Source organism: Rhincodon typus, chromosome 14 (assembly GCF_021869965.1).
Source record: "Rhincodon typus isolate 14 chromosome 14, sRhiTyp1.1, whole genome shotgun sequence".
Lineage (NCBI taxonomy): Eukaryota > Metazoa > Chordata > Chondrichthyes > Orectolobiformes > Rhincodontidae > Rhincodon > Rhincodon typus.
In genome coordinates, this window is record NC_063345.1 from 14,917,708 (window position 1) to 14,944,118 (window position 26,411).

General features: G+C 40.4%; 1 protein-coding gene across 1 annotated transcript in view; it reads left to right on the plus strand.

Moving 5' to 3' along the window:
• Positions 1–8,512: 8,512 nt before the first annotated feature.
• LOC125484854 (oligophrenin-1-like) overlaps positions 8,513–26,411 on the plus strand; it is a 76,153-nt gene continuing 58,254 nt past the window's right edge. The window contains exon 1 of the mRNA XM_048605274.1: positions 8,513–9,129. Within this exon, the coding sequence (XP_048461231.1) occupies positions 8,976–9,129 (154 nt within the window). The 5' untranslated portion in view covers positions 8,513–8,975. The remainder of the gene's footprint in view (positions 9,130–26,411) is intronic.

Consider the following 26,411-nt stretch of genomic DNA (forward strand, 5'->3'; position numbering starts at 1 on the left):
GAAGTCTCTCAAGAAGGGCTCTTGTGGCACAGTGATAGTGTCCCTGCCTTTGACTCAAGAGACCTGGGTTCAAGTGCCACCTGATCCCGAGGTGTGCAATAATATCGCCGAACAGGTTGATCAGAAAATATCTGAAGACTTATGTGGTAACATTGTGGGCAGTCTCTTCACTGGTTTAAATGTAAATAAGATCACTTGGTCAAGGGACTTTAGGACATAAGATGTCTGTAGAATATCCTCTGTTGGAGCCGTCAATATGCTCAGGACAACAGAGTCAGGGCGAAGGTGATGACAAAAGATGCCATCAAATTTGTTTCCATAAATTCCTTGTGACAGAGAGAAGACACTACATGCCATCCAGTGGGGTTGCATCTATTTCAACGGGCTGAGTAGCCTAGCTGTCCAAACAACCAATTATCAAGGTACACAATGGGACTGATCTGCACATTTACAGCTAAGTCACCAATCAGCCTGGATGTCATAGAAATTCAGAACAAGCTCAGAAGATCCTGTTCCTATGTTCAAGCAATAATTGGTGTCCATGGACTAGAATCGTCTGGCTCTCCCATGGCCATCAAGGACATTATCTCTACACAACTGAGAAGAAATCCACTTCAGAAAAAAAGTTGGCTGATGGAATTCAACTCATACTCCTAAATGAGCATTTAAACAAAGGGGCTTGATTAGAAACTGTGCATGGGATTACACAATGCAAGACGTGAGAAAGTCAATGACTTGGGGAGGAGGCAATCTATCAAAGAACATTGGAGGGAAGGAATAAAAAATAGAGAGATCATGGAGAATTAGTAAAGATAAATTCAATAAAATGTTTTCTCTCAGCTGTTTTGAGAGATATCTATCATTCACCACCAGCATATCCATGTGATACACAGCTGAACTTTAAAAGAAAGATATGGTTCCTCTCCTCAGATTAATGAGAAATCAAAATTCATTCTTGTAACACATAATTTGTTAGCCTTATTGCAGTAAAACACATCATCTCTCAAAGGTATACACTTCCATTTTACTGTACTCCATTCTGGTAGGATTGGTATTCATTGAAACATTGTTATAATTTTTACAAAGGATGGCATCTTCTTACTACTTGTGAAGGAAAAGTAATTCAAAACCAATTTTAATTTCCTCCAAAGGCAAAGTGTAGCATGTACACTTGTACAGATCAGAAAACTTCCCAGATTTGATGCCAATCTATGTTGTGTTAGCTGTTTCTATTTTCCTATCCCAAGACCAATGGCACAATTGGCCTCTACTCCAAGGCCATTGGTAGGTGAAGTACACACTAACAATTTCCTTTCTAAGCACAAACTACTTCCAAGAAAGAGAAAGCTAAACAGCTAATTGATCCATCAAAACAACAGTTCCAACGTTGTATCTTTTAATTTGATGTGAACATTAAGAATCATCATCATTTGCAATCATGTGTTAAAGAGTATGATTGTCCACCGAGGAAATTCTGTGTCATTGGATTCCATGGGTCCATATGTGGCTGATGAGTCCAATCCTAGAGCCACATCTCTGACCATACATTGGTAGGTGTTTCCGGGAGGTGGAATTGGTCCTTGGCTTTGAGAATGCTGGCATTAAGATAATGGAATATTGAGCTACTTCACACCTTTTATTAATGTTCCCTTATTTCCTCTTACTGCGTAAAAAGTAAGAGAAAGCCAGAGCTTTAAAAAACAATAGAGCACCAATGGCCAGATATTTCAAGGAGTGGCAATCTCACTTTTACATTTGTGCCCTGTGTGTGGATATTCTGAGGAGTGACAATCATTGTTGGATTGCCATCTGCTTGTAAATTCTCCTGGTTACACATTGCTCAGCATTTCTTCTGAAACCTTCTGAGCCTGACTTTTCCATAAACGTGGATCTCAGCTTCCTTCAATGACCTCCACAAAAGTGAAGTAGAATCAGTGGGTGTACAGGACAAGCCCCATCCACCTTACAGTAAGGCCCAGTTTGAATGTTAGTGAAGGGCTGAGTGGATGAATGAGCGAATATATAGAGTGGGTAGGGTGGTTAATTATGTTGGATGGGAAAACTAAGTGGACAGGTAACTGAAGTAAGTAAGTGGGTAGGCGGGAGGTGTGCATGAGGTAAGTAATGTTGTAGAATGGGGAGAGTGGGTAAGATGGGTGAAATACATGAGGATGGGTGGTGTTGGGTTCCTTGAAGGACTGGGAGGCTGAAGTATTAAACAACAGAAACTTTATTATGGAGATGTTCATCTTGGCATGATGGCGGAGATCTCCAGTGGAGGACCCTCTACAAAGGGGTACTCCCTTTTCAATCAGGGCTGTGGGTTGGAGTGCTGCATGCAGCAGTCCCTTGTAATTGTAGACCAAGTGAATTCACTGTGTGCCAGGCCTCATGGCCTGAGGAGACAGTGATTCACATCTATGTAGAATGTTTCCGTTTGCAGCACCTTTTTAGTTTTTTGAAGGGGCTGCATTTTCAATTTTGGTTGCAGTTCAGTCCCACGCCTGATCCACAGGCACCTAGTGCAGGGAGGGGTGGAGAAGTTGATTGACCTTATCTTGCTCATGGGCCTGACCAAGGTGACAGTCAACAGGTCCAGGCAGAGGGCCATGGAGGGGCTCATTGTTCCAGACTGTCTGCCCCTCTTTTGCGGTTATATCTGCATTCAGGTGTCCCTGGAGAGGGAACACGCAGTGCTCATAGGAATGGTTGAGGCCTTTAGAGACTGATGTTTGCCGCGGAGGCTGGAGTACATCATCACCCCAGACAATGTTATTTTAATTCAGTAAGTTTCTGTTTTGTTCTATAAGTTTCCATTTGACTGTTAATTTGTGTTTGATTTCAATACAGTGCCCCAGCAGGGACTGTTTCCCTGGAGTGTTTGATGGGGATGGTGTTGAGGGGACTTTACTTTCAGTTTACTTTTAGTTCAAAGAGTAGAGAGAGCTTTGATCATATTTAACTGTTCTGTTCCTGTCCTGAGAATATTTGAGGGAACAGTGTTGAGGAAGCTTTATTTTCAGTTTAAAAAAAACAGTTTATTTTCTGTTTACTTTCAGTTTAAAAGAGTAGAGGTAGCTGTGCTTGTCCTAGGATTGTTGAGGAAACTTTACTTTCCATTTAAAAGAGTCAAGGAAGCTTTCTTTTGTATCTGACACCTGATGTACCTGACCATGGACTGAATGAAGGTATCTCTCCTTTGTATCTATCTCTGTACTGTCCTGGAAGTATGTAATGGGTAGAGTGTTGAGGAAGCTTTACTTTTTAATAAAGTTTAATAGAGTAGAGACAGGCTGTGAGTCCTTCCAAACTGGCTAATGATGTCATCATTATGTCACACGATCAGACTCTTAAAATGACAGTCCACCATGCTTAGTCAAATATACAACAAATGGGTGAGTTAATGGTTTGGAGTATTGGGAGTTCTGGTTGGGTCAAGAGGGATAATCAGGTTGTGGGTTAGTCAGGATTGGTTGGGCAGGGTTTCAGTCAAGTTGGGTCAGTGAAGGTGTACAGACAGGTCTGGTTGTGGCGGAGAATGGATTTGGTTCAGGGGTTATTTAGGAAGGTCAGGGGTGGTTGGGAGAGGTATTTATGGGCTTAGTTGGGGAGTTTGGAGGAGAAACGATTGGGCGATCAATTGTGTAGTTACCAAGGTATTAGACCTGAGCAATGCAAAGATTAGAGGGAATGTTACCTCTGAGCTGGACAGAATAGGAAGTATATTATAGCAGTGTATTGAGTAAATATATAATAAATAATACTGTGTACACTATATATTAGTAAGTATGTTATTAATTGTGTAGTCAACCAGATGAAGGCTGCAAAGGCAATGAGGAGGTATAAAACACTGATCACAATTATAAAATTATAATGTCATAGAGTCATAGAGTCAGACAGCATGGAAACAGACCCTTCAGTCCAACCACTCCATGTCGACCACAATCCCAAACTAAACTAGTCCCACCTGCCTGCACTTGGCCCATATCCCTCCAAGCATTTTTTATTTATATACTTATCCAAATGACTTTTAAATGTTGTTACTGTACCTGTATCCACCACTTCCTCTGGAAGTTCATTCCACTTTCAAACCATGCACTGTGCAAAAAGGTTGCCCCTCATGTCTTTAAATCTTTCTCTTATTACATTAAAAATATGCACCCCTAGTCTTGAAATCCCATACTCTAGGGAAAAGACACTTGCCATTCACCTTATCTATACTCCTCATGATTTTACAAACCTCTGTAAACTCACGTCTCAAATCTGACGCTCCAGTGAAAAATGTCCCAGCCTATCCAGCCTCTCCTTTTAATTCAAACCCTCCATTCCTGGCAACATCCTTGTAAAACTTTTTGGAACCCTCTCTAGCTTAATAATATCGTTCCTATAACAGGGTGACCAGAACTGGACACAGTACTCCAGAAGAGGCCTCACAAACTCCTATACTCAAAGGTTTGAGCAATGAAGGCAAATGTGCTAAATGCCTTCTTAATCATCCTGTCTACATGTGACACAAACTTCAAGGAATTATGTACATGAACCCCTAGGTCTCTGTGTTTCCTTTTGTTTGTTAGTGTCAGTTCAATGACAGGCTCCAAAATCTAATTGGAAGTTGTGAAGATGAACTTGACTTTGGAGAGGAAAAGGAGATTGGGGTTGTGGTATACATTTACAAGGATAGTGTGTAGAAATGTTTTTATTTTGAGGCAGGGAGGTGGGTATTGACAGTGGCAATTTCGAAAAGATGGGCAACAGCACTCAAGAAGAGGGAAGCATTTGACATGCCAGCTCCCATTAGTGTTAGGAAGAGGTTAAGTGACTTAAATTTTCTTTTGAGAGAGAATGGGTCTGAGGGGACAGGAAATGAGTCTCATAGACAAGACAAGCTCAGAAAGGGTGAGGAGAGAGGGACAAGAAAAAAATGGATTAGGGTGTTGGGAAGGCTTGTTTTGGTGGGCTTGGAAAGGACAAGTAACAGCTGAGGCAGATGAAAGGAAAGTCTCAATCTTAGTGACAGAGATCCACAGGCTCCTTGTACTTGTTGAAATATTAGTGCTGCTAGATTAAACAGGGAGAAAAGGAGGGACACTCAAATAGATTCTTACATGCACGTAGTTATTAGAAATTAGATTGCATTACCACGTGTAGCCATTGAAATGTCAACCATTATATTTAAGAAAGAATTAGAAAAAAAACTCAAACAAAGAGTTGTTTAAAAAAGGGATAAAGCAAGGAAATGAGATAACCCTGATGTGTATAACAGATGATTGGTGGACAAGTCGTTTCCTTTTGTGGTGAAGTTTACGATTCTATAATTAACCATATTCTGTGGAGCTGTGTATTGTTCTTTGCTCTGTGTGGTAAACCTACAGAGTGCACTGTGCATATATTTCCATAAATCAATTAGTTTTAAAAGCTGTGTCTCCAAAGTAATCACGGAGTATTTAAAGGGCTGTGGTTTATTTAATTTGGGATGTTATTATAGTTTATAGGCTATCTTATAGACTGCTATCTCATTAGAGAGAGAAAACAGGTGGTCATTTAACTTGAGGGTCACCATGCCTCAGGCGAGGGACAAGGTTGAGAAGGTGGGACCATCGTAGTAACCTCAGCTGGTGCGGGAATTGAATCTGTGCTGTTAGCATCACTTTGCATCGCAAACCAGCTGCCTGTTTGCTTGAGCACTGGTGCAGTATTCCAGTTCCTGATCAATTCAAGATAACTCTGTTCTGAATTATGCACTGCATGTCAAATAACAACAAATGAGTCTCTGCTATGATGCATTGTGTAAGTGGTTCTTGAACTCACACTACAGTCTCCCAGGGGTGTGTAGAGACTTTTCAAAGGTTGCACAATGTAATATACACAATGTGCAGGCTTTATTGGTGAATAATCCCACAAGGCACTGTGGTGGTACTGGAGAAAGGAGTGGTGTCATGGTCTAGAATAAGCACATACGTGCCAGTTAGAGATGGACCCAGAGTGACCAGGAGACAAAAGTAAAGTGTGGCTTTTGCCATGGAGGGGAATGAGCATGGAACAATGCTGAGAACAGCATGAAGATGGCTGGATTATCGCCAAGGATGCTGGGAAATTATGAACAGGAACACTGATCACTTTGGCCAATGTACCAGAGGGTAGTAGTACAGATGGACTTTAGCATTGTCCTTAAATGAGAGGGTGGCATAATATCAGTGGAGTTGTAATTCAAGTAGTAACAATTCACAGACTAATGCTCTGGGGCATAGGTTCAAATCCCACCAGACCATCTGAATTAATAAATCTGCTTAAAGCTTATCTTAGTAATTACGATTGAGAACTGTGGGACGAGACTAGTTGAATGTTTGATGACCAGCATGGACACATGGGGCTGAACAGCCTCTCTCCCATGCTGTAAAAACTATGTGACTTAAACTGTCATGCAAGGCCGTAAAAACCTATCATGCTCAATAATGTCCTCTGGGAAGAAAATCTGCCTTCTTTACCCAATCTGGCATATGTGTGACTTCAGAGCCACAGCAATGTGGTTGACTCAACTTTGAAATGACCTAACACATCATTCTGTAAAGACAAATAGGCATGGAAAACTAATGCTGGTTTTACCTAGATGTCCTCATCCCATGACAGAGTGAAGGGGGAAAATTGGAGGGGGTCACTTATTTTTGTGACAAAAGGATTCATGTTTAATAAATTTGATTGAATTTTTGAGGAGGTGATTTGGTGTAGATGGGGGTAATGTGGTTGATATAGTCTGTGTGGACTTCAGTAATGCTTTTGACAAGGTACGATGTGGCTGACTTGTTAAAGAGCTAAGAGCTCATGGAATGCTGTGTAATTGGTAAATTGGATCTAAAATTGACTTGGTGGCAGGGAGCAGGATGCAATTATCAGAGGGTGTTTTTATGATTGGAAGGAGATGTTGAGTGCTGGGTCCATTGCTGTTTGTGTGCATATTTAATGATCTAGACATGAATGTAGGAGATATGATCAGTAAGCTTACAGATGTTACAAAAATCTATGGTGTGGTAAATAGCAATGACAAGAGCCTTGGGCTACAAAATGATATAGATGGGCTGAAGAGTGGCAAATGGAATTTGTGAGGTGATGTATTTTGGGAGGACTAACAGGCAAGGGAGTACACATTGAATAGTAGGACCCTGGAAAGTACAGAGGATTAGAAGGACCTTGGTAGGCATACCCACGGATCCTTGAAAACAGTAAGACAGGTAGATAAGGTAGTTAAGAAGGCATATGGAATATTTGCTTTTATTAGTCAAGGAATTGAATACAAGAGCAAGGAGGCTATGGTGGAGCTGTAGATGATGTTAAGTGAGTACTGTGTGGAGTTTTAGTCACCACACTATAGGAAAAGTGGGATTGCATTGGAGAGGATGCAGAAAAGATTTACCAATTATGACGAAGAATCACTGGACTCGATGTTAACTTTGTTTCTTTTTCTACAGGAAGTGCCAGACCTGCTGCATTTCAACGTTAGGGTTGTTTTTTTCCTGGAGCAAAGAAGACAGATATGATCAAGGTGTACTAAGTTCTGAGGGGCATAGATGATAGATGGGGAACTTCTCTCCTTTAGTAGAGGGGGTTAACAATCATGGGGCATGGTTTTAAGATAAGGAGCAGGGTGTTTGAAAGGGATTTTAGGAATAAATTTTCATTCAGTTGTTCGTGAAGTCACTGCCTTAAAAGGATAAAAAAAAAAGAGGTAGGAACCCTCAAGAAATTTAAGAGCTATTTTGATGAGCACTTGAAATGTCATAGCATTGAAGGCTTTGGGTCATGTGCTGGAACTTGGGATTAGAATAGATAGATATTACATGATCAGCATGGATACAATGGGCTGAAGGCCTTCTTTCTATGCTGTAAAAAGAACTCTGATGCTTGTGGAAAAATGTGTATTGCACATTGCACATTGGGCCTTCCTGGAGTTGGGGTAGCATTTGGCACCTTGTCTGGTCGTGTTATGTATGTGTGTATTAAACCTGTAGACAAGGAGAGAGTGTTAAAGTGTCACACAGCTAATAATTTTAAGCCTGGAAGTAATGAAATCCGACCATTATTCGCCAAACAAGACATTGTGCCCAAAAATCTAAAATGCCAACTTCCCTAATACCAATAACACTCCTTTGCTGTGAACGAGTTTACCCAGGATGGGACTCTCCTGCACTCATTGATTCAGTCACGAAGTGACTGTTAACCACTTCTGAACCTTCTAATTAGAGAATTTCTCATATATTGGTTCCTCCAGTTTTTTTTTCAAGTGACGAACAAAGTAGAAAACCAAAAGGTAATTGACCTGACCACAAAGAGAGCGAAACAACCTCGCAAAAACTTCCTTTTTTTTTTAAATAACAGACCGAAACTGCCTTGAATTAAGTTGCAATTTGAAACTATTAAGAGAATCTCGCATACGAGTGTGAGCTGTCAGAAGCCTCAGTGTGGTATGTGTTAAAAGTTCCAACCTCTCTCTCCTCCTTTTCCTCTCTCCGCTCCGCCTTCTTGCTATGACGGTGACGGGAGCGCTGCAAACTGCAGAGCGCCCCGGGAGGTGATGCGATTCGTTTGTGGGTGTGATATCCCAGGGATGAGCTCCTGCAGCAGGACATAGAGATAGAGGGTTGGTTGTTAGAGGAGGAAAGGGTGGGGGCAAACTGGCAAGGTCTGTAAATATCTGCCACTGCTTTTAGAGTGCCCGGCGTCTTGAGGAAGAGAGAACCTTGAAACAGCAAGGATACATTTGGCAACATTGATAACAATTAGAACCACAACCATTGTTTCCATCGGCCGCTAACAGCTGATCAGCGGTGACAAATCCAGCTGTAATCGCATATTCCAAGAACAGACAGGACTGAGCGTTAAACACCCCCGACCCTCGGCTAAAACAAGGCTGGTAAAGCCGAGGAAGAGTGGGGTGAAAAAAATTTCCGAGAAAGGAGTGGGTGTAAGATTGCGAATCCAACATGGGCCACCCTCCGCTGGAGTTCAGCGATTGCTCCCTGGACAGTCCAGATTTCAGGGAGCGGCTCAAATCTTACGAGCAAGAGCTGGAGAGGACGAACAAATTCATCAAGGAAGTCATCAAGGACGGCACCTCGCTCATCAATGCCATCAAAAGTGAGTGTTTTACGACAGGCACATACAAGAAGGCAAGGAGAGGGAGCAATTAGAAGAGACTCCGTTTCAAACGGGGGTGGATGGGAGTAGAGGAGAGACTGGGTGGGATACAGCATCAAACCTTCAAATATCAGGCGAAACGGTGTGGGTGGAATGGATTTTTTTTTGGCTGGTGATAATTTTTAGTAGGGAATTAGCACAAGAAAAACCCGCTCGCGTGGAACTGTAGCCAGCCTGCTCTGCAGGAAATGTAATATCCGCTGGGGGGTACAGTATGCACTCTGAATTCTCCTACTGTCTACAGTAACAGGTTCTGGGTTAGAGACCAGGGTCACACCACAGCTCTCTCAAATAGCTCCCCGTCTTTAGCCAAAAAAACAGGTTTCCTGTTGCTACGAAGCAAATCTATCGGTGCCAACACACAGTGGGGCAGATGGATGGAGCAGAGACCTTGAGACGTTGGACCTCATGAAACCCTAAATTACATCATAACGCAATTAATTAAGAGAGCCTGCGGTCGGGAAAATTGGTCACCAAATTCTTCCCCCCCCCCCCCCAAAAAAAAAATCACTTGGTAAAACCCGAATTATTCCTGCTTGACTATAACTTACATTTTATGTATCTTGCAATCTACCTATCCAGCGATGCTATTATACACCTCTGGAACATGTGGGAACCCAGGTCTTCAGGCTTAGCGTGTTGGGATACTACCTCTGCACCAGAAGAGCCCTACAACTTTCGTTTTATGTAACAGTCTCACAATGCCTTTTAAGGAGTGAATTGCGCTGCTTCGGTAATTAATGGCAAGGCCAAAGTTGGTGGGGCTAAGTGGGTGCAGCTGAGGTCAGATAGAGAAATTCAGCTTGCTTGAAGGGTTTCTAGGCTTGGTGGAGATATAGTGATTGGGGTCAGACCAAAGAGGAATTTCAACACCAGGAAGAGAACTAGAAAACTGCTATCATAGAGTAATATAGACAAACAGCATGGAAACAGACCCTTCACCCAACTTGTCCAGATAGAGGTTTCCTCAACTAAACTAGTCCCATTTGCCTGTGTTTGGCCAATATTGCTCAAAACCTTTCCTAACTATGTACCTGTCCAAATGTTGCACCCACCTCTATCACTTCCTTTGGTAGCTTGTTCCATGCACACACCACCCTCTGTGTGGAGAAAGTTGCCCCTCAGGTCCCAGTTAAATCTTTCCCCTTTCACCTTAAACCTGTGTCCTCAAATTTTGAACTCCCGAAACCTTAGGAAAAGACCTTGACTATTCACCTTATCTATGTCCCTCAAGATTTTATAAACCTCTATATAAGATCATCCAAGGCTTATCCAGCCTCTCTATAACTCAAACCCTCCAGTCCCAGTAACATCCTTGTAAATCTCTTCTGTTCCAGCTTAATAACATCCTTTCTATAAGCAGGGCGACCAGAATTGTACACAGTGCTTCAAATGTGGCCTTACCAATGTCTTGTACAGCCATAACATGACATCCCAACTCCTGTATCAGTGCTCTGACCAATGAAGGCAAGTGTGCCATCTCCACCACGTGACTCCACTTGCAAGAAACTATATACCTGCACCCCTAGGACTCTGTTCAACAACACTCCCAGGCCTCTACCATTAACTTGTAAGTCCTGCCTTGATTTGTCTTAGCAAAATGCAACACCTCCCATTTAGGTAAATTATTTCCAAGTGCTATTCTGTGGCCCACTAGCCCAGTTGATCAAGATCCTGTTGTATTCTAAGATAACCACCTTCACTGTCCACTATAACCACTAATTGGAATGCATGGGGGAACCACAATAATTTACAAAGAAAATAAGAGACAGTATCCAATCCAAGGAAGAAGCATACAGATGAGGCAAGAAAAATAATAAATCTGAAGATTGGGGACAGTTTAGAATTCAGCAAAGAGGGACCGACAGATTGATTAAGAAGGGGAACATAAGAGTATAAAGGTAAGCTTGCAGGGAACATAAAGACTGATGCTAAGATTTTCTAAATGTACATGAAGAGAAAGAGATTGGTAAAGACAAATGTAGGTCCCCTACAGACAGAAACAGGGGAATGTATAATTGTGGACAAAGAAATGGCTGAGGAGCTGAATACATACTTTGGTTCTATCTTTGCAAAAGAGGACACAAATCAGATACCAGAATTGTTAGAGGATGCAAGATTTAGTGAGAAGGAAGAACCGAGGGAGTTCAATATTAGGAGAGAATTGTTGGGATTGAATACCGATAAATCCACAGGGCCTGATAATCTACATCACAAATTACTTTAAGGAAGTAGCTCTAGAAGTAGTGGATGCATTGGTGGTCACCTTCCAGGATTCTAAAGACCCTGGAACAGTCCCTGCAGTTTGGAGGGTGGCTAATGTTACTCCAATATCCAAAAAGGGAGGTAGGGAGAAAATGGAATTATAGACCAGTGGGCCTAACATTGGTAGTGGGGAAAATTTCTCGAATCCATTGTCGAGGATTTTATAGCAGAGCATTTAGAAAGCAGTGGCAGGATCAGACAGAGTCAGCATGGATTTATGAAGGGGAAATCATGCTTGACAAATCTGTTGGAATTCTATGAAGATGTAACTAGTAGAGTTGACGAGAGAGCCATGCTAAATTGCCTATAGTGTTTAGGAATGTGTAGATTAGGTGGGTTATAGGGGGATGGATCTGGGTGGGATGCTCTGACGGTTGGTGTGGACTTGTTGGGCCGAAGGACTATTTCCACACTGTAGGGATTCTATGAAATCTTCTAAGTCACCTCTTCGAAAAACTCAATCAAGTTTGTGAGACACCATTTCCCACTCAAAATTATGCTGACTGTCCGTAATCAGCCCTTGCCTTTCCAAATGCGTATAGATCCTATCTCTCAGAATCCTCTCCAATAACTTACCCCTACTGATGTCAGGCTCATCAGTCTGTAGGTCCCTCGATTTTCCTTGCAGCCTTTCTTAAATAATGGTGCAACGTTACCTACCCTCGAGTCTTCTGGCAGCTGACCCATGGCTGTTGATGATACAGATATCTCCCACTTGCCAGATGTCCCTTCACTTGTCAACAACCTCCCCCAGTCAACTTTTGAAAGTTCCTGTCTAGTACCATCAAAATTGGCCTTGGCCCAACATAGAACTTTAACTTGCGAACCAGGCCTATCATTTTCCGTCACTCTTTTAAAACTTCATGTTGCTGATTGTCAAATTGTGTGAATTTTAGAGGATCAGCCACTCAATTCTGTTGTGATATTCTTGATGGAAATCCTAGACCCTTTCCATTTTTTTATTTTTTGAAAAACAAATTCCATAAGAAATAGTTTGGGAGCTGACTTGCTCTACATGCAACATGTATAGATGTTGTGTTCAAGGAGTGACAGAGTTGTGCAATGTCATGACAATTCTTCATCACCTCATTCATCTAAACCAATCTTCATTAGCAGTAGGTACAAAGACAAGGACACACAAATAAGATTTTGGCAAAAGATGTCAGAGTGTGTAAGAAGAAACCTTTTACACAGCAATTAATAATGCCTTGCAAATTGTTGAATTCAAGGTGTGTAGAAGCAGAGATGACCAATGATTTCAAAAGGGAACTGGATGGGCACCTGAAGGAAATTAATTTGCATAGCTATCAGGATAGAGCAAACAGATGAGACAAGCGAGTCAGAGTAGGTATCAAAGACAGACGCTGACACAGACAAATATTCGAGCGGGGACTAGAATTTGCTTCCACAGAAAGTGCTGTTGAAATCTGAATGAGTTTTTTGTTGTTGCATAAAGTTGATTTTAGAAAAAGAACATAAAAGGTGTAATCATGATTTCATTCACATTATTGGGCTGCTATATTAAAAAGCAGTAACACTCTTGCTGATGGATGTTGAAGTCTCCCATCCAAAATTTATTCTGCATCCCTGAAACTCTGTACTTCCTCCAAGTGTTGCTTAACATGGAGGAGTACTGATTCTAATGTATTTCTGCCAAAGTTAAATTGGGGTCTATTCAGTTGTTGGACATCCTTCCCACCCCCCCCACCTCCCCGCACCTCCAAAAAAAAAAGTCTCAAGTACATGTAAATATAGACTTGTACAAGCAAGAAATGCTATCAGCTTGCTGGATAGAGTCAAACTCCAATGTTTGTTTCTTCGTATGCTACTGTACAGAACTGAACTGCTTTGGTCACTAAAGATATTTTTATGACTAAAGTATATTTTTGAAATTAAAAAAAAATGCACTGTTTCATGAGCTGAGGGGCTGTGGTACATTTTGTAATCAGCGGGAGGCTTCCTTGCCCTGGTGTCGTGAGAATTCACAGGATTCAATGTTGAAGATTTCCTCCTGCCACTGCTTTTTTTTTAATTTCAAAAATATACTTAATTCAAAAAAACTTTATATACATAGTCACTAGACCACTTCAATTCTGTACAGTCTTTACATACAGAGAACAAATAAACCCAAGGCATTTCTTCTTTGTACAAGATGATTGATGTATAATTGAGGCGCTGGGAGGGCACTCCTCCTGCCACTACTGATTATTTTTTATTTCAAAATACTTTTTATTCATAAAAAGTATCATGTATGTACATAGTCACATGTAGTTCGGTTCTGTACAGTAGCCTATCAAGGAAACAAACGCTGAAGTTTGACTCTATCCAAGCAAACTAAAGGCATCTTTTACTTGAACCGGACTGCATTTACATGCATTTGAGAAACCAGGAGGGTCTGGTAACTGAACGGGCAACTTTGCTGGGTCTGTCTGTAAGATACAGTTCTGTGAGTATGACTGTCAGGCTATTGCTTGATAGTTCTTTCTAATTTTAGCCTTAACCCAACCTTAAGGAGGACTTTGCAAGGGCAACAAGGCTGAGTTGCTATTGTTATTTCTAGTGTCCACTTTGACACCGCGTTGTCCATTAGACTTGGTACAATATGGCTTGCTAATTGGCTAGAAGAAATTGCTTGAGGACAGGAAAGGAATCGCGAAGAAAGGGCGTAAGCTAATGTTAAGTTGTTCAACGGAAACACATTTCCCATTGGTCAGGTATTTCAAATACTTGGGGTAAAGTTATTAGTTATTTTGATACATTCACACAATGGACTTAATTAAAAATAATTATTTTGAGATGTCGGCATTGCTGCCTTTAGAGCTTTGCCTTACTTTAAAATCCATTTCATTAAGCAGACTGTTTAGCATTAAGCACCTTGTGAGGTGCTTAGGCCAATTTTATTATGTTAAGGGTGCTGTGGAATTCAACCATCTATCTTTTTGACACAGGAAGTGGTTGAACAGAGTTCTTTTTGAAGTTGAGAGACTGGCACCTGCCCAGACTGAGCCTTGGTACATCAAGTGGGCCACCTTTTACAAAGAAACTTATTTTTGCCTCTCCTTCTTCACCACTTCCCTCTTCTGCACATTGCCACCACCTAAGCCCTTGCACACACATCAGTAGTGACTGCAAGCTACATTGTACATTTTTGGTCTGGAGTATCTCCTGTTCAATTTCAAAAGCAGCATTTTTTCATAAAACTTACTAATTCCTTCAGAGAAGGATTGATATCATCAGAACCACCTCCTTTTAGGAAGTGTACAGAAAGAGATCAAAGGAAAATTAACATGCAGTTTATTAAGATGTTTAGTAAATATTGTGGATCTAACCCTGAAGCCAGGAGGAATCTTTGCACCATTATCTGTATAAAATCTTCCGTAAACACCTCAGCAAACAATTTGGCTTAACATTTTATCCGAAAGGTGCCACTTTGAACTTTGTATCCACGTGAAAACAGCCCGTTTGGCAGATGTGAAATGATTGTATTCAAAATGTCTGTTCTAGTTTTAAAATGGGATTTGATTGTTAAAGCACTTAAATTGCTGTCATGCTTGGCCATGATCAGCAAGTTATTGGTTCAAGTCCCACCATGGACTTGAGCATAGAATCCAGATTGTCAAGTTGTTTAGTACTAAAGGCGCACTGCACTGTTATAGGTGTAATTTTTGGAGTGAGACATTAAACTGAGGCCTTATTTTCTGTTCAGGTGAATATATAATAGCCCATTCACCATGGTGGCTCCGCAGTTAGCACTGCTGCCTCACAGTCTCAGGGACCTGGGTTCAATTCCACCCTCAGACGGCTGCCTATGTGGAGTTTGCACATTCTCCCCGTGTCTGCGTGGGTTTCCTCCGGTTGCTCTGGTTTCCTCCTGCAGTCCAAAGATGTGCAAGTTAGATGGATTGGTCATACTAAATTGCACATAGTATCCAGGGATTTGTAAGTTAGGTGGATTAGTCATGGGAAATGTAGTGTTATGGCAGTGGGGTGGGTCTGCAGTGACTCTATGCAGAAGGTCAGTGTGGACTTAATGAGCCGAATGGTCTGCTTCCACACCGTAGGGATTGTATGGGTTGTATTGTATTTGAGGAAGAATTTGGACATATTCCTGGGAAAAAAAATCCAACAACTAAGTGTCAAATACAGATAATTCATTAAAAACCGAAAGAACCGTGGAAGCTCTAAGTCGGGAACATAAACAGAAGTTGCTGGAAAAGCTCAGTAGCTCTGGCAGTATCTCTGAAGAAAAATCAGAGTTAACATTTAGGGTCTGGTGACCCTTCTTCAGAATCCATTCCTCGAAAATCCATTACTTGTGTTTTTTCTTTGCAGAACCTTGTACATAAGTTGGGAGCTGCAGTTAGAATTTATCAAAGATCTCAATATGTTTCTGTCCTCTGTCTGTCTATCTTTTTCTTGGTGATTTCAGAATAAAGCTTCCTCCAGCCCCAAAAATAGATCTATTCCATAACATTGGAAAGCAATGCCTTGTGCACTTGCTGTGTGTACTTTTGAAGTCGGTTGTTGGTTGTTCTGACCAGTCTCTACAAAGGGATGACTCATTACTGTAATATTTTTCCTCAACCTGTAACTCTAGAGAGTTGTTGTACTTGTGTGGAGGTGAAATTAATGTGGCTGAGTTGGTCTCCCACAATGCTTTCTAATGATGTCCAAAGACTAGAAACATTTGAGGTGTTTTACTTGTTATGGAAGTTGCTAGGATAATTTAACCCTGAAGTTTGCCCAGTCTTTTCTGCATAGAAATATAACGCCTTCTCATTTTGATTTCTGTCCATTTGATTCTCATGCACTAATACTGTGATTCACAGTTCATCATTACTAAATTCTAGGGGAACATTTGCCAGCATATTTATTTGGAGAATGCTTTACTATTTGGCTGTTGAAGACAATGAGGAGGAGCATTTGTATAACTCATGCATGAGGCACTGGCAGACTGTCAATATTGGGTCAAGCCTTGGATTCAACTTTTATTGCGCATAAATTCTAGTGCACAAATCACCTCTTCAATGATGCTGTTGAGAAATTAAAAACATAATTAGATTTCTAAAGGTATATTCTAATATGGTGATGGTTTTATCTATAGAGTCGTAGAGATATACAGCACAGAAACAGACCCTTTGGCGTAACCCATCCATGCTGTCCAGATATCTTAAATAAATCTGGTCCTGTTTGTCAGCATTTGGCCCATATCCCTCTAAACCCTTCCTGTTCATATACCCATCCAGATGCCTTCTAAATGTTGCAATTGCACCAGCTTCCACTTCTTCCTCTAGCAGCTCATTCCATACATACACCACCCTCTGCGTGAAAAAGTTGGCCCTTAGGCCCCTTCTAAATCTTTCCCCTGTCTTTTAGACCAAGTTACCTGGATCTTTAAGGGATTTTGCACCACGTGTACCTGTGGTTTAAGTGTAGCCAAACGTTTAAATGAAAAAAAGCATAAAGTGTTTCTGTTGTTTTGATTTATTGCACGTCACTGGGTTATTGAACACAAGCTTGTTGCATTCTGCCCAAATATTGATAAAGCCCAGTAACTTTTAGTGTAAGGAGAATGAATTAACCCTAAGCCCATTTCCCAATGCATCAGTATTAGTTTTGCAGAATTCGGGGGATCAAACTCTTTTCGTATTAAATGAAACAAACAGTTCTAAACATTACAGAAATGCAGGGGTGATGATGTTCCACAAATGGCCCTGTAGTCTGGGTGACATACTTGCATGCCAAGACAATGCAACCTCTCTCAGCATGCAGGGTATGCAAATACTCAAACACAATCGATCCACTTTTAGGAATACTTTATTTAATTTCTAATGGAGCAGAATTCTTTCAAAATGAGTAATGTCTTTTAACTACATTTCCTGGGGGAAAAGAGAGAAACTTTGTTTTCAGATTGTACCTAAGCAGAATGGCCTGTTTCTATGGACAAGAGCGCTATTATTAGCTGTCTGTTTCAGCACAGTCAAGCTAGTGGAAAATCTATTTAATCAGTTAAACATAACTAATATGATCCATGCACTAGCATGATGCATTAGTATAATAAAAAAAAAAAGGCTGAGTACCTCATGTCCCAGGTTAAATGCATTATCTGGTGTAGCACTAGAAAGATGAGGTAGATCCCTGATCTCAGATGTGTAATTGGTAAAATTGTGGCTGATGCCATTTGCTGTAATGGTTTAGAAAGGGAACAAATTACTCTCCACTTCAACCCGTGATCCCTAACTTTGTGTTCCTTGTCACAAAGTCAGGGAAGAAACATCAAATAATGACAGAATGTGTGTCAAAACATAACACATTCTTGCATCACTTGTATGAATGATGTCATGACTGAAATGCTACCTAAAACTCCAGTTCTTCTCTCTCCCACTTCTAAAAGGTTTTGCCAACTAGTTTTCCAAAAAGACAATGCCCCTTTTATAGAATTTGACAAACTGGTGACCTGTGCACATGCCCCAAACCTCCAACAGGTGCTGTCTAAAAAGATGTTCTGTCCCAGCAATTAGAGGCACAATGAACCTAGGAGAGGTGGGAGTAGGCTGTTATAAGACCAGACTTCCACATTCCCAGAATTTGTTTCTGAAACCTATGGCAACCATTATATTAGACCATCTCGACAGTCGTGTGGCCTGTGAACTGAAGTACAATTGATCTAGTGTGCAGGAGAAAAGTTTAGCTCAATGAAACATTGAGCCATCTTGAGGGCTTGTAAGAGGAACATTGCTGTAATTTTTCAGTCAGGACAGTTGAGGTTGAAATTTAGGAACTGAGAGGCTGTGTTGACTCATTTGGAGAGAAAAAAAATCTGCTCACTCAAAAAACTTGCTTTGTGGATTATGTAACGTGTTTCATCTAAATGGGGCCCCAAGGCACGTGTTTGGGGTCAGTATGCAAATTGCACACAGTTCAGTGATGTGGTTACGTGTACAAGTTACAGTGCAGCAGAAGATCATTTGCCTAACCAGTCCATATTTTAAAAAGCATAATTCGGGGCATGTGGGTGTCAATGGCTGGGCCAGCATTTATTACCCATTTCTAATTGCCCCTGATAAGGGGATGATGAGGTGCTTTCTGGGACTGCTGCAGTCCATATGGTGTCTGATCACCCACAATGCCGCTGGGGAGGGAATTCCAGGATTTTGACCCAATGATGATGAAGAAACAACAATTATAGTTCCAAGTCAAGGTGGTGAGCGGCTTGGAGGGGATCTTGAAGGTGGTGGCATTCTCATGTATCTGCTGCCCTTGTCCTACTAGATGGTAGTAGGTTGAGAAGGTGCTGTCTAAGGAGACTCTGAATTTCTGCAGTGCATTTTGGAGATGGTGTAAACAGTAATACTGAGTGTCTTGGTGGAAGTAGGTGTGGATGTTCATGAATGTGGTGCCAATTGAGCAGGCTGATTTTTCCTGGATGGTATCAAGGTGCTTGAGTATTGCTTGAGCTGCACTCATCCAGTAAAGTGGTGGGTATTCCACCGCACTCCTGACTTGTGCCTTGAGGATATGAGTCACACACCTTCCAGAGTGAATAGTTATGATCACATTTGGCAATCTTGTTTCTGAACTTTGTTTACTTTTTCCTTCTTGCACTATGCAATCTTGAATAGTCATTATTTAGTTCAGCTTCAACCACTGACCCAGAAAGTGAATTTTCAAGCCTTCAACTTGTTTACATTAGCGTTGCCTCTGTTTAGATGTTTGAACTGCTGCTTCAATTACCCTATGTTGCGTTCTTTCATACTTTACTTTCATACTTTCACATTGTTCTATCATTTTGTTGTTCTAATGAAAATTTGAAATATTTTGTTACAGTTGAATGTTCTCACATGAGGCAGAATTCTAGTGAAGCTGTGTGGTATCATCATTAATCTTAACAGTCTTCTCTAGTGTAGAACCCAATACTGTGCACAGTTCAATAGCTAGATACTCATCATAACCTCAGCCTTTGCATTCTGGATGTCATATGGATTGGAAAAGCAAGTGTTCCATTCATTTCTTTCCAAATGGCCATCGCAGCCTCCACTGCTGTCCTAAATATCCTGTGAATCAAGACTTTCACACTCCTCTTCTGTAGCACCAGATGAGTCTAAACAGTTGTCAATTTGCTAACATGAATGAAAATAAGATTTTGTCAGTTCTTTTATCTTGTGCTTTAGCCAGTTCTGTTATCTGCACGTTGACATACTGGTCTGAAGTATCTTGGATTGAGTGTCTGCACAATGCCCCTGGGGCTGCTTGCTCTTTGTCACTAAGTAAGGCACTTCAAGTCATTATGGTGTGATCAGTTGCATCATGATTTTCATTGAGCCACATTTGTCGAGTTTCTTTCTACTTGATCTACATGGTTTCAGTTGTTTAACTTGACAAATATGCGTATGTTGTGTTTGTAACTGTTAACATCATTTCACCGTTATCACCAACTCCTCTCCTCAGTACCCTCTCCCATGAACCCCCTTCAAAGTCTGAATCTCTCTGGTTGAGATGATTTGCAACTCTGACTCAACATCCTGACAGCTCACTTGAGCTCAACACTTGTACACATTTTCTGATGGTTTGGTATAGGCATGGCTCTTTTTGATCTTACTAGCTGGCTTGAGTAAGATCAATGCTCTCCTGGATGTCCCTTCAGGAGTCTGACTATATAAAATGTTTGATACATTTCTTTGACCATGGCATCTGACTTCCTGTCCCTGAATCGGATTTTCTGCTCCGGCTTTATGTTGGACAGAGTTTTCACCCTGGTTCTAGAGGTGCTTTTTGTGATTACTTTTTCTAGTTTTACTGTGGCTTGAAAGATTATGCTTGGACTCTGGTCATATTGTAAAACCTACTAAATTGATTTTTAACAACCTCCCTACAAACAATTCCAATTTAACTTCTACTCCAATTCCTGACGATTATCAATGGTATCACTCGGAAATTAGCTCCACTCAGTTACAAACCTAGTGACTTCAAAGCCTTCACTGCTCATTCTGCCTTTTTGTTTGATTTGAGGAGGGGCAGAGAACCTGACACCCAGCAGTCTCACTCCAAGTGATCTTCATGAAATCCTTCATCACAAATTGGAGTCCATTGTCCACTAATTCTTCTGGGACACAGCAAAGAACCTTGTCGTTGATCTCATCACTGAGCTTGCTGTGGTTGAATGAAGTCTTCCCACTTCAGTCCCACTTGTGTTATGTCCTAGTCGGCCTCTATTCATCTTTCCTCTGTTATGATCCCAGCTGATGTTATTATTTGACAAGTCATTTCCAAGACTGAAATCTGGCTTGATAGATTTTCATTTTTGCTTTTAGTGAGGTAATTTTTCAGTGAAACAGAAACGTATGATGTTGCATATTTGGTTTTAACAATGCAACAGAAGTTTATGCAAAAAAAGTACAACCAAACAATTTACATATGTCACAGGTTTAAAAATTTCAACACATAGTAAAAATAAAATCTCCCAGTCCCAACTACATCATGTTACAGTTGAGAATTCCCTTTTCTAAACCGCATAGAATTTGACCTACGCTTGGCTACATTTCTTGCTCATGAGAACCTGAGCGCCTTCCTTGATTCATCCTATAACTGAGCTTAGACTTTGTCCACTTCACACAACCCCATTAGGATTTTAATCAAACACTTCTGGTCTAGAACTTTTAAAGTAAACTCCTTGACTTAATATAACTCCTTTCATTACAAACCTAAATTATCTCCCTTTCTCAGGAGCAACTATTTGACACATCCAGCTTCAGCCAAGACTTCTTCAAAACTGCACAAACAAAACTTAAGTTTTCTTCAAAGCTGAGTGTTTTCCCAAAGTCCTCAAAACACGGAATCTTAAACAAGCCTAGTACACAACACTATTTACTTTATTTATAAACTCTCCCAATATAGGCAAATCCCTATTGCTCTCCACTAAGTCTCTATCCAGCATGGTGCTTTTAAAACAAATCATCATGGTGACAGAGATGCTTTCAAGTTGATCATTAAACCCATTTCATACGTGTAGTAAAATCTCATATGCCACTTGTGCAAAATTAAAAACATTCAGAATAAAATATATATAAACCACGCACCCTAAATTACAGCTCTAGACTCCATGCAATATATTGCTTGCCTTTCCCATAGATTTTCTGGAAATCTTGTTGAAATCATTACTTCTGTCAACATTTGGCTATGTATGGCTAATCCTGGCACAACTTGTTTGTCCTTCAAAAATTCCTCGATCACACTGGCTGTTGTTCTGAACTTGGTGATACTTGCATAACCTCCCTGGAGTTTCCATAGGATTTCTTTTGGCATTGACTTTATATAACCATTCTGTAGTCAAACGCAAATGAATCATCCTCTATTGTCGAGTGTTGATTTGGCTTCTGCAGAGAATGAATCACTTAGTCTGTGAATTTTGACCACCCTTGCAGACTGTGTTATCTAACCTTTTGTGGCATTCCTTATAAGATCTTTCAGCTGTAGGAACTCTGAGTTTGTCCTCCATTGCTATTTAAGTGTAGTTATTGCTGTAGAGTAAGAGAGTCTTCTTCAACAAGAATAAGATTTTTTTTTTGATCTACTGCTGCCCACGAGAGTGGATCACCATATTTGCACCTTGCCTGGTATGTTGACTGTACACTTGTTGTATCTTGTTAGCGTAAGCCTTAATCCTTGAATGTGTGTGTGGAAGCAATTTTAAGATTTCTTTTATTACCAGTTATGTTACCAAAGCCTTGAGGTCTGTCTCAACCTGAAATTTCAGTTCCACGAGGGAGTTTGCGAACCTTTCTCATCCCCACGCAACTGTTCTTTCAGCAGAAATTTAATAGCTACACAAATCTAAACTCTGCAATCACTGATATTTTTTCATTCAACTAGCAAAAGAAGAACAGATTTTGTGTTCTGTATATGCATAATACAAAAAAGTATATTGCTGTATATCAGTATAAACAATGTTAATGAGGGAAAAACTGAGCAGGCCTGGCAGCATCAGTGAAGGAAAATACAGTTAACTTTTGAGTCCAGTGACCCAAACTTCAGAAGCTCTGAACAAGGGTCAGTGGACCCACAACATTAACTCTGCTTTCTCTCCACTGATGCTGCCAGAGTTTTTCAAGCAATTTCTATTTTTTTTGTTTCTGATTTCCAGCATCCATAGTTCTTTTTGTTTAATGTTTCTTTCTATTCAGCAGCATGCCTTTGTTCAGTCTCCATCAAAGCACTCTATCAAATAGACCCATTTTCATGTTCTGTTAATTTGTGCTTCAATAAGGACTACTAATCCTGCAGATGATGCATCTGCGACTACTGCAGTGAGTATGCCTGAATTTTAATGAACATTGGTATCAGTAAAAAGTAACTCCACTTTAATCTTTTCAAAAGTTACAGTCTGTTCCTGACTCTACCATTGCTGACCTTTTTCAAAAAGGGCTCTTATAGGTTGTGTAAGAATGACGAAGTTGTGGAGAAATATTACTACTTGATTCACCATGTTTGAGAAGCACTGAATGACGTTCATTTAATTTAGTGCAGGAAATTCACTGATGGCTCTGGTTTTCCTTGGATTGAATGCAATGTCTTTGTTCTTGGATAATTTGTTCTAGAAATGTAATACCTGTCCTAGAGTTAGTGAAGTGTAAAGCCTATGTTCAGTTAGTGTCTTTAAATAGACACTGAGCCTTAGGTCATGTTCCTAGTCTCTTACCATGTGTTGTGACGTTATGTAGATATTGCTCTTTTGGAAAATTTCTGCTGCAGAGGAGATCCCAAATAATAGACAGTTGAAGCAATGCTGACTGAATGGTGTGATATGTATGGTCAGCAATCTTGACTCTTGGTCTGAGGACAACTGCCCAAATCGACTGTTTACATCCAGTTATGTGAAAAACTTAGCTGTTCCAATTTTTCCAAACAATCATTGACAGATGAAGAAGAAAGTGCTTTCCTTCATATCCACGCGCGATGTTTGTTCTCTGTTTAGCTTGGGAACAGTTATTAGCCTGAGTGCCATTGTGTTGATTGGATCACTTGATCCCTTTTCAATCATACTATCTAACTGAAATGTAATTTTCCTCATTAAAGGATGAGGAATTTCCCATGTGGTTTAGCCTCTTATTACAAAGTAATGTAATACTCCTGTTTCAATTTGCCTAAACAATTTAAAACTTTGGAAGTTCTCACTGAAATTCTCTTCCATCTTCGTTGCGGTACCACATTCACTTTTTCGAAGAGACAGATGAATGTATTCATTGCTGCTCCTAAGGACTTTGTGGGTCAAACTACAGCACGTGGACTGCAGCGGTTCAAGACCTTTGCTTTGTCTTAATAGCATATCCTCAGCCACTAGACCTGCAGCATATAAAAATGTTCTGACTGGGTGGCACTGCTCCATTATCTGTAAGCCTGGAGCTGTTTAGTACTAAATGCTGCTTCCAGACCTCCTCCTACAGGCCTTATCAAAGGATTGAGGTAATGGCAAGGTGTCTGCTAGAGTTGCCATCCCTACAGACTACTGTGCCTGACTGACGAGGGTGAGGATTTGGGTCATAGTTGTCAATGTTGAGGCTAGCTGGAGGTCTGGAGGCTAGGTGTTGGCACAGACTGGGCTGGAAAGATTGTTATTCTGAACTTTTTTTATTTCTTTATTTTTCTAATTTATTCCTATGATTTGTACTTCTGTACCTAAATGGCATGAAGGTTTGTAATGCTAGATTTTTAAAAAAATTTCTTTACTTTTCTAATTTTATCCTAAAATTTGTGTTTAAGAATCTTTACCTAGGTACCATTGTACCTAAGCGTTGTAAGTGTTAACTTGTGAACGTATCACTCTGAATACATGTGACAATAAAGCTAATTTAAATTCAAAAGTTGAATTGTTCTGATCCTATACTTTTTTTCTTCAGTGTTGCTGGTTAGTACCCATGGCTTTGAAGTCTTTCAGGATTCTTTTCTCAAACCCTATGTTGTCCTCCTGCTCGGTGGTCCTGTAATCAAAGCCTTCTGAGGTATTTTTCCTGCCTTCAGAGTCTCTCTTTATTTTCTCTCTTCTGGCTTTTTCTTTCTCTGAGGGCTTAGCCTGATTTCAGAGCCTTCCCTTGTTAGCTGTGTCCTTTGGGCTCTGTTTTATTTACAACTCCATTTTCCTGACTGCTGTTGTGCCTAAAGTCAATATAGCCACCTACGCTTGGGGGTACCTGTCTGGAGTATCTTGTGGTGTAGTGTCTGCACATACTCAGAGGCTGTTCACTTCTTATTACAAAGTAAGGCTCCTTAACTTCTTTATGAACTGTAATTCTCCATGTTTCAAAGGTTCACAAACACAGCTATTTTGTGTAATGTCGAAGACCTCTCTCTTCTCATGTTCATTCTAGACTGGTGTCCTCTCTTTCAGTTTGATGTCCATCAGTTGCATCATCCTAATTAATGTGTATCTCATTATACCACATCTGTCAAAAAGAGAGAACATCAGTCTACAATGAATGTATGAAGAGAGAGGTCTTAAATACTACACAAGAGTTGTCAAGGTTATGATTGCTCTTTGACCTCTCCTAGTATGCAATTGCAGCATCCTTTCATTCTGAATTAGTTCCTTCAGAGTAATTTGTCTTTAGATACATGGTAATTACATTCTTTGGCACCAGTAGAGCGCAAGTGCTGCCCTGGGCCTGTTGGACCTGTTTGTGTCATGAACTGTGTATTTGTAAAATGTAGTTAGAAATTTCCCAGTCATTGATCTGGAAATACCCAGATTAGTTGAATCTCCCTCTTTAAGAATGAGTATGATGTTTCCCACTTACTAGTCCTCCGGGATGTATGAATACTCCAGAAACCTGAAACCTAATTTCTAGACCATCCCTAATTGAGTCCATATGCGTACAACCGAGTGATTTGCTAGGCTGCTTTAGGAATCATTTTGATGGTCTGCTCTATCAAATGGGACAGAAAATGAGTAGCATGTTCCCTTCCTTGAAGGACATTGGTGACCTATTTGAGATTATGATGATAATTCAACAACATTTGTGGTCATCTTATGGATACCAGCTCACAACTTGCCAAGGTGAGTCCAGACTCTTAATTGCAACTCTGAGGTTTTCCCCAGCGTAATCGTAGTATAACAGTAAGGAGAATTTTAGACACTTACCAAAGACTGCTGTAAGTGCCAGGACTGCATGGAATTTGAATCTCGAAGATAAATCTGTTGAAACTATGCAACTGAATCAATTCTGGAACAACAAAAAGATTACCGGAACTCTGAATTAATTAATCTACGGAATGTGTGGGAGCCTGGAGAATGGTTATCAGCATTCATTGCAAACAAAGTTTGGCTACTTTGTTTAATCAAGTTTCTTTCTTGTTATTTTGCTGAGCTACTAATCTAAAATAAGAGTTGAGATCTCAGAAGCCAAGTTAACCAAACATAAAAATGGCAATCATAATACTTTTGTTTATTCACCAGAGACAAATCTGCAATTCAGCTTTAAGACTAATGCTCTAAACTAGACTCGATACATTTATTGATGATCCGCAGATGGATCACCTGACATGCAAACAATTCATACATATATCTTTGTAAGATTTTTCAAACCCTGGAGCAACTTTGTGATGATATAATGGAGCTGCTACTCATTGAACATCAATAGCACAGTGTGGGCAGTGTTAAGTAAGAGTGACGAGAAAAGCTTACGTAGATAAATCTTTCAACAAAATAATAGTGAGATTAGAGCCTAGAATATCTCTGACAGCAATAGACAGTATGAGTGAACAGTTCTAATGAAATCTAAGCTGAAGATAGTTCTTAACTTCTCATCCAGTCAGTTTCGAACCCAAGCTCTCAGATGTCAACAGAAAAGACATAGAAAAAAGGAATATCCCAGGAATGAGATAACACACTGTGTGGAGCTGGAGGAACACAGCAGGCCAGGCAGCATCAGAGGAGCAGGAAAGCGGACGTTTTGTTTTTCTGAAGA